This window comes from Paroedura picta, chromosome 4 (assembly GCF_049243985.1).
Source record: "Paroedura picta isolate Pp20150507F chromosome 4, Ppicta_v3.0, whole genome shotgun sequence".
Lineage (NCBI taxonomy): Eukaryota > Metazoa > Chordata > Lepidosauria > Squamata > Gekkonidae > Paroedura > Paroedura picta.
This window is the reverse complement of record NC_135372.1, coordinates 120,349,065-120,364,055: the sequence shown is the minus strand read 5'-3', so window position 1 is coordinate 120,364,055 and position 14,991 is coordinate 120,349,065. Positions and strand designations below refer to the sequence as shown.

Here is a 14,991-nt window from a genome sequence, read left to right as displayed (position 1 = left end):
ATACCTACCAACATTTGACAGAATAAGAAAATAAACGCTTATTAGTTATTCTTATCATGTTGGGCAGTTACAATGGTCACTTGGTCCCAAATCCAGGACTTTCCCATGGAATATCCTTTCTTAAGTTGTGCAAGGTGGAATTATTCAGGAGGGCTTTTGCCACTAGTACCAATTGTTTTTTTAGTGCAAATATTTGATGGGTTTTTATGGAGTAAAATTGTGTATTATTATTATCATCAATATAACCTGTCTTGAATTCACTCTTCTAAAAAGGAATGCTAAAAATGCTGTAACCAAATAATGCCTAATTAAAAAATCAACCCGAGACCTCCTTAAGATGCATATCATAATTCCCTTTTGCAGCTTCTCTTTATTTCCCAAAGGCCTCTCCTTGCGCTACTTTTTCAAAGCCGGGGCACTGCTGCACTTATTTGGGAGTTCATTCCATAGCTTCAAGGCCATCCCTAAGACAGCCCTGTTTCTCCTGCTTTAGGGATGGGCATGAACCAGGAAATTCCAGTACGATTTGGAGTGTTCTCGAACCCAACCCCCAAACTGGACCGAAAGCCTCAAAATGAACCACAGTCATATTTGCTTCTCATTGTTTAGGAGTGGAGGGAAGCAAACTGGGACACTGAAATGACTGCCAGCCCTTTAAGCCTAAGAACTTGGCAGGTCCGTTTCGCTCCCCCACCCTACCCCAGGGAAGCGGAGGCAAGCAAAATGGACTGCCTAACAGCATAAGGACACACCCACACCACTGCATGAATTTTGGCTCATGAACCATCCCCAGTAGTTATTTCTTTGAATGAGGATATTCAGACTGGCCCTTCTCCTGTTTCATCTTAATAAGCAGGGGGTGACTTCTCCGATATGACCAGCAAACACTGAGAGGGCATGAAAAAACTGGCAAGTGGCACCTTTTCATTTAAAGGCCACTTCTCACACAGCAATCCTGTATAAAAATTGGCTGGTAACCTGCCTGCAGCTGATCACATCTGCTGCATACATGTGTATATCGCACTAAATGAATCCTTGATGCAATCAAAGCTAGGATTTCACATGCACAATGGAAATTTAATGCAGCCACAAAATGTAGCAATTTACATGGGCTGACTTTTCAGACATCTTACTGGACAAGAGTGCCATTTGGCCCTGCCCACTTTTCAAAAGCACTTGGTGGGTGTCAGGACAGCTGTCAGCAGGACCCTGGGCACTATGCACGTGGGCACTATGTTGTAGACTCCTGATCCAGAGTATCGTCGCCTCTGATATGGCAGCATATCTGGGGTCTTGGGAAGACCTCCTTCACATCACTTACTGTCTGATCCCTTTAACTGTAGATTGAACAAGGGACCTTCTGCAAGCAAAACAGACATTCTATCCGTGAGCCACTGCTCCCCATATGAATTTATCAGCAGAGTTTGATCTCAGAGAAGACCTTCCCACATTTTTGGACACATGTAAGTTGGCAAGTCCTAAAGCACCAAGCTAAACCTGTGAAATCAGGGTTAAAAGCTGCCTTTGACATTTATTTTAAATCACAATGTTACCAGAACTGCATACATAAAAGAATCAATCCCTTTCTGGCACGGCAAGTTATAACCAGCTCTTTTTCCCATCAGTAATTCTTTCTGTGCTTCACAAATGGTTCAATGATCAATAAGGGCTATTTCTAAGAAACAGACATTCCTAGATTCTAGGTTAAAAAAAAAAAAAAAGACACCAGCACCACCACCCCATCCCGTGTCTCCAACTCTTCCCAGGTGGCAAACTTACCTTTCCCTGGAAGTCACGGAGAACTCCACACACAATTCAGTCCAAATGGCTAATGGTATATGTCATCTCCACTGCTTGACAATACTCCATCCGTATCAGCTTTTTAGATTTCCTGTGATACTCAGTGTTCGGCTGATCACACAACCTCCAACAATGGTCACTCCACAGCATCACGAAAGCAGCTCATGCCTGCACCTTGAGTCTCACTTTGGCCAACAGCCATCTTCTAAAACAGCCAGTGGTTTCTAGGCTTCATGATATGGAAGTGCTGACACATTTCTAATTAAGACTTTGAGAGTCAGAGCCACTTCTGGCACAAGTTGCATAATCCATTTTGCTTACTCTCTTTAATAAAGGCTTCCCAAGCTTGTTCCAAAAGCTCTTTTAATCCCCATTTATAGCAACCTGTAAAAGCTGTATTAGTGAGCAGCCCTCGGAATTAAAACTTTCATGCAGAGTGGGGAGGGGGGGGATTGAATGAAGTTAGGCTCCAGATACTCCACTGGGGATATGTCTCATTTCCCATTATATCAAAAAATGACAAAGGCTTGTCAATTTCTTCACATAAACGTTCATAAGAGATGCACGATCTTCTCCACCACAAACCTTCCCAAAGATCAGTAGAGCTACAATAGCTTCATTGCATGCTGACAATGCCCCCAACTAGAAATGTGCACATTGTCTAAGGACTGTGTACCCAAGATTTCTTCCCTGGAACACTAGGCAAAATCAGCAGTGGATAGGGGGTGGGGTGGGATACTATTTAATTTGTTCATAAATGATCTGGAAGTGGATAGGAATAGGCACACCCTGTCTTTCATACATTCAAAACTTTCTAGAGGACCAGTCATTCTTGGGATGAACACAGTTCAGTACTTAGCCTTGCTCTGGAGTAAAACTCCCTTTTAAAATGATAATGAGAGAACCAGCTTTGTGGAATGGTTAGGAACACTGACTTCTAATCTGGCAAGCAGGGGTTGATTCCCCGCTCCGCCTCCACATGCAGCCAGCTGGGTGACCTTGGGCTTGCCACAGCACTGGGAAAGCTGTTCTGACTGAGCAGTGATATCAGGGCTCTCTCAGCCTCACCCACCTCACAGTGTGTCTGTTGTGGGGAGAGGAAAGGGAAGGTGATTGGAAGCCACTTTGAGACTCCTTCTGGTAGAAAAAAGTGGCATATGAAAACCAACTCTTCTTCTTATTCGAGCCAATGGAGTGGAGGGGAATAGAACAGGGTATCAAACTTGACATATATCCAAGGGCCCACTTCAATTTTTGATAGAGGTCAATAGCTAACTTCTACCCCCCCTCCCCCATTTTGCCATACTATCCCAGTGTGGCACCTTTTTCAATTTTGTTGTAAAAGTAATTGTGACACCATTTACTCATCCTTCTCCCCCTTATTTAACTCATTTCTCATACATGACAGAACCTTTTATCCCATTGACCCAAAAGCCCGTAATGAGGATATGATACCCCATCCGATTCCCTCCTTCAAGACTGAACCACCCTAGGTATGTTTTCTCCTTTCCCGAACAATGATAGCTATCCCATCCTACCAAACTCATACTTTGGCTGTTGGTTCAGTCCAGGAGCCTAAGGGAAGGAATGGGAGCCCCTTTTTACTCAAACTTAAATGGCACTCAAGGGATTTTGAAATTCCAAGTAACAAAAGATTTTATTCAACATAGAGGGGAAAGGTCAGATGACATAAGAGGTAAAATTCCTGAAGTAACCCAGTATGGAACTCTGAAGGAAATCAGTATATGCAGACTTTAGTTCACATGTTTAGAGTTGTTGTTTCATAAGTTTTTACCAGAAGCTTAGGGTCTTTAAGATGAGATGCCTTTTTCTAGTGTTCTAGTGAGTATTCACTGACTCTTTTCATTTCCAGAAGGCTGGGATCCTATCAAGTTCCCAAATCACTTCTATAAACACACCAGCATTCTTCTTATCAGATTCTTATGATTACACAAGACAGTCTGTAACCTCACCAAGCCAGGGATCTCTCCAGTTGTCTGTTTTAATTGAGTAAAGAATTTTCTTATCTCTCTAGAAGATCTATACCCTCTTCTGGCCAGTATGGGAGTCTTCTTCTAACCACCCCCTCCTCTTACTAATCACCAGTTTTCTGTCAGTGTTGAACTGCTCTTACTCAGGGCTGAATTCAGAAATTGTCAATATTCAACTTTTCTCAGCTAGGCAGCTGAAATCAGAGTGAATTCTCATCGACATCCACTTCAGATTTTTTTTCCCCTGCTCAATTGATGCTAACCAATCAGATATATCTTGGATTGCCCCGTCCACATTTGTGAATCCTCAAAGAATGCCAGAAAATTAATGAGATGTTACTTCACTTTACAAAGGTCATTCTGATTCTTCCCTGGAAGGTCTTGTTCCTCTGAATTCTTAACAGTTTATATCAATTTACCTAGAACAGAAGTTAGATTAAGTGGCTTGATAATTTCTCCGTCTCTCCTGATAACCTTCCTTCAAAAATCGGCAAGGGATTTGTTACCTTCTAATCCTCTCAAAGGAAGGTTCCATATATTAGATCAAGAATTCCGCATTAAGTTTCTTAAGGTGTCATGCAGGCTCAGTGACTTTTTATTTTTTAATTTGGCCACTAACCCTAAATCTCCAAAAGTCACCACATCTTTTAGGCTCACGATTTCCAAGACTCTAGTATTACATATCTACTGTGGAAACCAACGCAATGGTTTCTTACATATGTACTGTGGAAACCAATGCACGGAATTAATTCAGCTTCTCTGCATGGTCCCCTATCAACCTGTAGCATATCTTTGCTGCTAGTAATATGCTCCTTTCAGCCTGTCTTGTCAGTTTATTGTGCCAAATCTGTGCAGTCCTTTGTTCACTCAATCTATGTTAAAACTTCCACTTTTTAAATGAAACCTTGATGGCTTCCTTGACTTTATTAGAATCATAGAATCATAGAGTTGGAAGGGACCTCATGGGTCATCTAGTCCAACCCCCCTACACTATGCAGGACACTCACATCCCTATCACTCATCCACTGTGACCTGCCACCCCTTTGCCTTCACAGAATCAGCCTCTCCATCAGATGGCTATCCAGCCTCTGTTTAAAAATTTCCAAAGATGGAGAACCCACCACCTCCCGAGGAAGCCTGTTCCACTGAGAAACCGTTCTGTCAGGAACTTATTCCAGATGTTTAGATGGAATTAGTTATCCATACCAGCATCCTCTCAGACCTAACATCCTTCCCTGAACTATGGTATGCATCTAATCCAAGGAAGGAAAGGTGGAGTGTCTACAGATACATTTATACCTGAGTTACATTCAAGCAAATCTCTTGCCGCCAATGACAAATATGCATCATATGATAAATGAGGTCGATAATCAACTTTTGTTGATAGACAGAAACTCCCGAAATGTCTTGATTCCACAGCTTTATTTTTCTTTGAAGTGTGTTACCACAGGACAAAACGACATGAACGTTTACATATCTTTGTATCTAGGTCTCCATTAGTTCTAAAGGGTAAACAGCTTTAGTTGTAAGTCAAATGCCCATTGTGAAGCATCAACAATATTCCGGACACCACACAGTTCACAAAAATACAGACAACCCCATCTCGAAAGAGCTCACAAACTGACAGAGAGGAAGATACACAGAAAACTAGTCACGTCAGAAGTCCAGAGGTGGGAATGAATATTTTGTTAAGCTGTTGGTATATACAATACAAAGTTATTGCGCAGACCACACATTGACAGAACAAGCTTCTTTGCAGATCTGTGGGAAGCAGAATGGGAAAGAAGATCAGAGAGACTGATAATGCACATCTGGGGCAAGGAAGACCCAGGTCTGCGTAAAAATTGCCATCATTTACATAAGTTTAAAAAAAAATCTGAAAGGGACAAGGGATTCAACAAAAGTAGTGATCTTAAAAAAAACACATATTCAAACAACATCATTCTAAAACAAATAATATCCAAAAATAAAGGTACTGTTATCCAAAATGATGTGGGTGATAACAAGGAGAAGAAGAGCTTTCACAGAAAGATAGCCCATGCACCGTTTGCTTAGTGCATACGACACAGACCACTCTTCACCTTTTGAGGGATGCAGTCTAAACAGCTGCAAAGAGCAGAATATGGTTGAACATGAACAGAGTTGGGTGGATTTTGTGCGTAGATTTCATAGAATCATGGAAGCTCACTGGCATTAGCAAAACCTAGCTATAAGTAGCACAGGCGGATGGACTTCACTTAGCTGAAATCTCATCTTCTCTCCTCCCCCCACAAAAATGGGGCAAATTTATTTGCACAGAACTGAATCTGCTTGCACCTATTCTATGTGGCCATATCAGTATCTACAGGGAGGGCATGAGAGATTCCCATGTTTGAGCTGCCTGTCATCCAATATCCCTCAAGGAACGGGGTATCTAAGCACCATCCCTTCCTATACTGACATGGCATCAGCAGAATAAGGAATATCCTCTTGTCTCATCAAACAAGAGAAGGTTTTAAGACCATTTTATTGAAGGCCCAAATGGCCTCAAGGCTTGGAGCTGTTCACTGCCCAACATCTGAATGAAGGGCATCCCTTGCACATCCTGCATCCAAATCTGGAGAAAAGACAATTCTCCCTTGAACTGATCCTCCTATTATCTAAAGGAAGTATCCTCTCTCTTTATTGCTGTGTAGTCACCCCCATTTGACTATTGAATGACTGACAGTGATCATGAATCAAGGCAAAGGAATGCCTCACACGGCTGTCCCAGACTTAGCACATGATTCCAAATTGATTTAAAACTAGACACGTATGGATACTTCTGTGCAAGACTGGCCCCAAATCCCTTAGTCCTTATTTTGAAACAAAAGGCAAGGAACTAGGGACCTGCATAAATCTTGGTTGTGAACGCAAGGCATATCTTGCCCTATTAACCCCTTTCTGAAACAGCTTGAACTACATGGGGGTAAATATATTTGGGACTGTATGGAAGTTAAAGGTATTGTCTAAAAAGCGAAGGCAACAAAAAGGTACAGAGGAGCAATACGGGGAAAGTCAGTAATAGTTTAGAATTCTATTGCTTCTGAGCAACAACAATAAAAAATAAAATAAAATCACAGCGGTTAGGCACAATCACAGTTTCAAGGTTTTCGTTGCAACCCAATAAAGGTATTTCAAGGCTTTGCTTGTGGTCCCAAACCTGTCTACAGTTTGCAGGCAGGTGAGGGATACCCAACAGCTTTCACAGTGGTCTAAAAGGATCCTGAGCTCCACTCCCCCACCCTAAGGGCTCAGTGTGGTGACCCAAGCAATTGCAAGATTTCCTATGATTTTGTACGTCTCCTTTTGTACTGCTAATTTTCCTACCTAGTTTTAAAAGGAGCAAAGGCGACCCGTGGTAAACAGGAACAGTTACAATTAAGACTGAGGGATAAAATGTCCACAATGCAAGCTTTACGTTAAATGTTACAATGTATTTGGTCATGCATAAATCCCTACAGGATCCTGGCAGGCAGGCATTTGGACATGTATAGGTGATGTGGGGTCAGGTAGCTAATCAACTAATCTTGTGATGGGTCTGTAAGCACAGTTTCAATACGGCGGCAGGTTCAGCACCACGCAGTGCGAAGCTCAACAGCCGCGGCGCATCAGTGGTCATCGACTTTAGTTCTTTTGGCTTTCAGAGAAAGATGCTGTAAAGAAAGAAGCGGACAGTCCAGGATGTCAGTTTCTTGCAGATTGCATTCCTTACTCAATTAGTTTCCATGTTAGTTACAGTCAATCTTGATTTCAAAGTCAGGCACCAGGTAAAATATTTCATGTTTAAATATTCCAGAAATCACATTGAAGCCACAAGCATTTGCCAATACAGAATCAGCGCTATTTATAAGGTCATAAATAATTTTGTTGCTTGATACTTAAAAACATAAAGATGCTATTTGTTAAAAAATAAAACTGCACAGTAGTTGAGTTTTGCAATGACTTCTTTTTAGAGGCACTTTTACAGTATTGGCTTAGTCCATGATTAATGCTGCCAAGGATTATGTCTTTATTCTCTACAAGGAGAACAGGTTAACAAATGTTTAACACACCCATTTGCTAGCCGAGCATTATAGGTACTCATGCAGTTTTTTAAAGAAGACTGTTTCTGCATTCCAAACTCAGGTGTTTATATATATATCTGAGCTCAAACTATTTCGGAGGCTGACAGCTCATTCTGTCGCTATGACTTATATCACAGCGTTGGTTTGATTAGCTGCACTTTCTTGTGTAATGTGGAAATGTACTTGAATGGCTGGTGTAGTCAAGATTTTACTGACAGAGAAAGGAGATGGGATTTTTGAAGCACACAAGCTTTTCCTCAATTCATTTCTTCCCTCTCAGGCCTCACGTTCACTGTCCAGACCCTTCACAGTTCTACTGGGCTGTTGTTCTTCTTGCTGTCAAGTCACAAGTCCCCTGTGACAACTGCACAGGTTTTTCAAGGCAAGAGACATTCAAAGAATTTGCCATTGCCTACCTCTGTATCACAACCCCGGTATTTTTTAGAGGTCTCCCACCCAAATATAAGCCAGAGCCGATCTGCCGAGATCAGGACAGCCTGGCCTATTCCGGCCAGTGCTTTCTGCTGAACTGTACTGGGCTCGTATCAGCCAGTTTGACGCTAGTGGCTTCCATTTTGGACAGGGCATGTGAAGGAATCATTAGCACTCATCTGTTTGCCTGTTGTCATCCTAACCAGAGTGACCCCTTTCTAAGTCCACAGAATTCAATATGTTTAGAAGGGTGTCACTCCATGTAGGATTTCACTCCTAGTTTACAAAACTCTCCCCTCTATTGCTTTAGTTTGCCTAGTTCTGTCCACTGTTTAATTCCTGCTAGATACCCATGGGCCAGGGTTTGTTGGACTTTTCTTCTTCCATTTCATTGCCTCCTCATTTGTCCTAGAAGATTTCTCAAGCTCCTGGACAGTCTCACCTGGACAGCTGGCTGACACATGGAAATTCTTTCCTTCCTGGACTACCTAGTGGTTAAGCATTGGATTCACGTTACCTCTGTTAGCATAAAGAATGGAAGCCTCTTATAAGTACACCCTTCCCTGATTGGCTTTTTTGCTGTATTGTAAAAGGAACTAAACATGGGGTGTGTAAGTACTTACATGTATCTTTTTAATTAGTCTCATGCTCTCTTGGAGCAGAAAATATAGCATAATGGGTATTCAGCTAATTTCCACCACTCACCAAGTTTTGGCCAAGGCTTCTTTCTAAAATCCTTCTGAACTAACATTTTACATTTGCGGGGTTTTTTTAAAGCATGATTTTATTTTCCATTTCATATTCTGTAGTATGCCAACTTCATATTCAGGTGTTTTGTTAAGCTGCCCATGGGATTGTACCTTTTCAATAATAAGTTAACAACTGGGGGCAAAAGTGGCAGGGGATTAATTACCATCATTTCCAAACAAACATTCACTTAATTTTACTTCGGTTTCTGACCAATGCAAATAATGAAGGAAGTACCCTACTCGCTGAAAAGACTGATAGAATTTCCACCTGCACAAGGAAGGAAGTTACTCAGGACAAGAAGCTATCCATTATGAGCATTCTATAATAGTCATCTCCTTATGAAGTATGATAATTATAAGTTACTTTTGGTCATTAACACTGGAGTTCAGATAATTCACTGAAATACAATGTACAGTTCAAGACACCTCTTCTTGCAAGCACTCCACAAACTAGAACGTCATAACGGTTGTGTGCCTATCTGTTCACCTCGTCATACAAAACATTAGATGTGAGAAGATTTATTGAAAACATAATGTTGGCTCATTTCTTTATCATGCTATTCCTGAGACACTTGTCTCGAGTGATCCAAAAACCATCCAAAATTTTATATCCAACTTTCTGGAACTCATTACTTCCCAGCTCTATTGAAGATGCTGGCTAACACCTCCAAAGCCCTTCATTGCTGACATAACTCAGGGGAGTATGTTCTTGCCCATTCATTAAGGCTACCTGGAGAGACCTTGCTCTACACATCCTCTTTCAGTATGCTAAGGTATGAAAGGGTTGCCCCTGATGCCCACTTTATGGAAGTTCTCACCCAAGAGAGATGGTTGAGTTTACAATCTATCTTAAACATGTTTCCGCTTTTCAAATTCTTCTTCTTCCTTACTACAAGATATCAGCCAAAATGTGTCCAGTTCAGCTCACCATTCAAAATGCTGCTAGGATTTGGACCACTGAATAATTCACGTAGGAGGGGGAAGGGGGGGGGAGAGGAACCATACATTCAGCTAAAACTGCTGACTATGTTCCTGTTCAACACCTGGCTTTCCTCAAGAATAGCAGCAATATTCATACCAAGAGTCTGGGCATGCAGAGTTACTGAACAGCCACCTGTGCTGTTATATAAAAGGCCAAGACTATCCCCATATGCCACAACTGGCACACAGCCAATGATATCTCACCCTATCATTATTTTGTGGGCATCCTGCCATTTATGATAAATTTGTGGACAGCACACAGGATGCCATGATGGGAGAGACAGGTATATTTTCCCTCTCAGTCTTAAAATACATAAACCTTACTATCAGTTACTGGCACTTCCTCTTCAGAAAATCTCCACCAGCGATGTCATAGGCCTCTAATGCTGCGGACATCCTAAACGTTCAGGCTACCAACATGCAATACTGATATATGGATATTAGTCCAGACTATGTTTTTGAACCCACACAGCAATCAAACATTTAACTAGCTCATCTAGACTACACAGCAAAAAAATTTCCACAGTAACACACGTAGCAACTTTTCCTCCATTTGAATCATAGAATCATAGAGTTGGAAGGGTCCATACAGGCCATCTAGTCCAACCCCCTGCTCAAAGCAGGATCAGCCCTAAGCAGCCTAAAGCAGCTGAAGGAATACCGAAACACTGTCCTTCCTTTATGCAGAATGATATTTAGCATTTATACAGCGCACCCCAAACTTTCACAGGTTGACTACCCCTGCTATATAGAACCAACCCTCCAAAGCTGCCATTTCCTCCAGGGGAACTGGTCTCTGTAAACTGGAAATCAGTTTTATTTATTTTACAGTTGCAATTTCAGGAGACTTCTAAGCCTCATCCATAAGGCTCCTGTTAGGAAGCAATCAGGTCTATTACATCTGCACCAGCCCCAACCAAAAAGTTTTAAGATGTCAATAGGGAAGACTTGGTAGTAAAAGCATACAAGGACATTTTTTTTTTTTACTTTACCAATGCCCAGTGCTTCTTTCATGCTTAGCCCTTCTCAAAATGTAAACATTCTGCTTTAAGAAGGTAGCACATCATAATCCTATCCCCTGTATTTAATGGCAACAGGGTTCACTCCTATGCAGACAGGAAATCTGCATAATGGGGTCAGCCCCGACTATGATTTAGGGTTCTGCTAACCTGGGGGAACCTCCAGATATGCAGAAATCAATAACACTGTGCTGTATCTAAAACCCCAATGTTGCTAATGATGTCTGTACATGCGCAGATCTGGAGGGGGTTATTCCATTTCTTACAGACTTCTCTGTCACCAGTGTCTGCACAGAAAGCTAAAGGAGTTCAACATCCTAGTGCCGTCTATTGGACAGGTTTGTAAATGGCTTAACAATAGCTTTTTTTGTCTGCCATGGCTCCCTTGGGCCATATTAAACAGACATTTACTGAAAGGATACAATTCACTTGAACTATTGCAAAGCATGTTCAGCAAGCAAAGGAAAAGCAGAGAACATGAAGAGCTGCCAATACGGCCATGGTACCGTTTGGAGTCTATGCTGAGCCCGTACCGTTCCTTGCTGGTAAAAGTGAGGGGCCAGTTCCAATAGCCAAGCAGATTCAATAGCTGTCACATCTCGCATGTAATACTGAGAGGTCTGGATAACTTCATTGTAGACCACCCTAAAGGGAAAAAAAGAGTTGCTAGTCTGGAAGGAAAGAATAATATCTAGAGTCCTGGCTCTTTTCCTGCACTGTCAGATCATCCTCCAGGAGGCCAATACAAAGACTTCTAACAGCAGCAATCAAAAGACCACTAAAACCATCATCAAAATTCAAAGGCAGTAGCACTGCATTCTTCAAAAATGCATGATGCAGGTGGCCATGAAAACCAATATTATAAGACATAGGCCCTTAGATTGTAAGCTTACGGGAGACAGGTGCATAGGACCTCCCCCCCAAAGGATACTTCTCATGCAACCTTCTGGACCCACTAAACCCCCCTGACTTAAGTGGACTCTGCTTAGGAATGTGTGGCTATTTTTCCGGCTCTATACAGCTAATTCCAAAATGCTGTGTTCTCCCGAGCTGCTTTTTTCTGATGTAGTTGCAGCATCAAATGAGGGGAATAGCGTACATTCTAAAACCACAATCTTCCATAAAAAGATATGACTCTGAACGATAGTCTGTGTCAAACCCCAATTGAAACTCTTTCCACATACCAACGAGGCGGTTTCTCTGCATACAGGACTGAAGTGGGGTGGATATACAGTTCATGGTCATCACGAATAGTCCTGGAAAGAGGAGTGTCATTTCACATTTAATGCTCACTTGTGAATATTTAAAGAAAATAAACCAAGAACAATGAATGCTGGTAAGAGCATAGAAGTACTATAAAATCCAAACTTTAAATATTTCCAACACACACGAGTTAGGAATTTCTGCCTATATCACCAGAGGAGGAACTGTAGAGATTTCGTGCCTCACAACATAAGCTTTGTATCTTCTCTCTACATTCAATTGTCTATAAAGGTACCAAATTTGCCCTTGTCTGCTATGCAACAGGCTGGATCCTAACGCTTACTTTTACTTGCACCAGATTGCCACTTACATCCACCTATGCACTCCACATTGTTCCTTAGGATCCACTGACCTCCCTGTCTCACAGGAACAGGATCTTTGGGAGGACAGAGGAGGGAGGTGCTGGTTGAGACATGGTGCTCAGGGTCCGCCTGTGACAGGCCATTTCCTTCAACTGAGGGGACCCACAAAGCTTCCTATGATTTTGGGGAGAACCAGGTTTATTTTAAACTATAAATCTTTCCCTCAGTTACCAGGTGTTCTAAAGGCAGTGAGTGTCCAGGTTTTGGGCTTGCTGCTATGAGGTAAGTTTTGTGGTGACACAGTAGAATATGGAGATCACTGAGGCAGGAATTGTACATTAACCACAAGGAAGATCTATTTATTTACAAGTAGGTTTCCAGGAGCAGATCAGCAGCAGAAGACTCCAGATAAATAAAAGAGAAACTTGGTTGCGACATATTAATTTAGAGAGTAGTTTGGACGAGCCTGCCCTTTCCCAAGAGTCAGGCAAAATGGTGCAGGGTCTGCTCATTGCCAGAGAGGGGCCTAACAACTGGGAACTCTGTCCAAAGCAGAGCCAAACCACTCTGCCACCCTCCCAAGCAGAGCTGCCCTTCACTATGTCTGCTCTTTTCCTGAGCCAGCCCTGCCTGCTCTCTTCCTGAGGCCAATCTTAACTCAGCTCCCGCAATGCTTCCCTAAAGCTTTCCATCTCCATTCTGAAAGATGATTGGAAGCTGGAGCAGCCCTCCCAGAGGCCCATGGGAGTGGCTGTACTCCCCGTCAGGGGTGGGACAGCCTTCATCACACCACCCAATTGTATGGTACTGAGGTTCAAATGTCAAGCCAGCTATGAATAGCCTTGAGGGCAGTCACAATCTTAGCCAGGTAATCTGATCTCAAAACCAAACATGATAACAATCTATCTCCACACAGTTTTTCTGAAAGCACCTTGAGAAGAATCATGAGCAGCATTTGTGGATTAAACTAAGCAGGTATTAAGACAAACAAAAACCTATAAAAGGCCTCTGACTAAATCTGCTGATTTTATTAATTCTTAGACAAGGAGGGAGGAAGCACCTCTAAGCTCCAAGAAATTGCAGTGAAGATTGCATTCTTGCCTGCTGAACCTATAATATTTATTTATCCCAACCTTCCTCTAAGGAATTCATACATCACCTTCCACTACATTTTCTTCTCCAAGTGACCCTGTGAGGTCAGGCAGAAGGAGCATCATCCAGCAAGCTGAGTAGGGATGTAAACCAAGATAACTCAGAGCTTGTCTGACACTACACTGGTGCCTCCAGACAATAACCCCCTTAAAATAATGCTGGAAGCTTTCCTGGGATAAGCCCCCTTTCCTTCTTTTGCAGTTCCTGCAGCTGAAAGAATTCCTCCCTAGGAAACCGGTGGACATTTGCAAAAAGCCTTTCCAGTATCCCATGAGGTAGCGAAGTTGGACTAGGAGGGAAAATGCTCTCAACCAAATATATGTTTTCAGCAAACGTCACCCACAGAGCTCATTTCTCTGTGCTGGCTCTTAGCTTTCCCATGACCCCTTCGTCAAGGCACAACTGGGGTCTCTATGATCCTGCATTGTCACTTTTACATTTTTGACTAAGTATATCAACACCACATCAATTTACTCACTATTTCCTCCTCATTTTCAGGGCTGAGCTCCAGTGACCTAAGTCAATCAGGGTTGGGTTTTTTTGTTTTTTTTTTTGGGGGGGGGGGTTACTGTGTCACAAACCGGAATTTTACCTGTATGCCCCAGTAGAGTGAAATCTGGCTGCATTAGCAAAGAATCCAGCAACTATGCATCTCAGAACAGGGTCTGGATCACCTGAAATGAAGAATAGATAAAGCAATCCTACAAAATATGGAAGAAAGACTAAGGGCTTACACATGAGAAAATTAACTGCTTAGTCATCAAAATTAAAATTACCGGGGGGGTGGAGGAGGCTGGACAACACACATGCCTGCGATGCTTTTTGCCTGCAAGGGTCCCTGCAATGTCTTTTTATAGGTCACACAGGGCTGCTGGGAGACAGGGGAGGGGGAGATAGGCTTCCACCTTTGGAACATCTCTAGAATACAATCCATCTGTAGACAGAAAAGCAACTGGCCTGACATGGGGTTGGGGGAAAGATCTGGAGCTGAAGATCAGCTGCAGGAACTGTCTCAAGCAGCCCCGTCCTGGCCATTCCTCTGTCGAACTGGCAGCCTCATGCAACTACTTTGTATATTCACAAAGGAAAACAAAAAGGGAGTTGTGTGCTGGAGCCAGAAGCTCTAAAGACCTTTCTGATGGCAGGCCTGCTCATGCGCAGCCCCTACATGGGACTGCACAGAAGACAGACATTGAACTAATCAACATTTAATCATG

The 14,991-nt window shown here is 42.4% G+C and overlaps 1 protein-coding gene across 2 annotated transcripts in view; it reads right to left on the bottom strand.

Annotated features, from left to right (window-relative positions):
• Positions 1 to 5,662: 5,662 nt before the first annotated feature.
• DHX35 (DEAH-box helicase 35) overlaps positions 5,663 to 14,991 on the bottom strand; it is a 41,632-nt gene continuing 32,303 nt past the window's right edge. For both annotated transcript variants that reach the window (XM_077335422.1, XM_077335424.1), the window contains 4 exons: positions 14,367 to 14,448; positions 12,242 to 12,313; positions 11,591 to 11,702; positions 5,663 to 7,465 (listed from right to left, as the gene is read on the bottom strand). In XM_077335422.1, the coding sequence (XP_077191537.1) occupies positions 7,421 to 7,465; positions 11,591 to 11,702; positions 12,242 to 12,313; positions 14,367 to 14,448 (311 nt within the window). In that variant the 3' untranslated portion in view covers positions 5,663 to 7,420. The remainder of the gene's footprint in view (positions 7,466 to 11,590; positions 11,703 to 12,241; positions 12,314 to 14,366; positions 14,449 to 14,991) is intronic.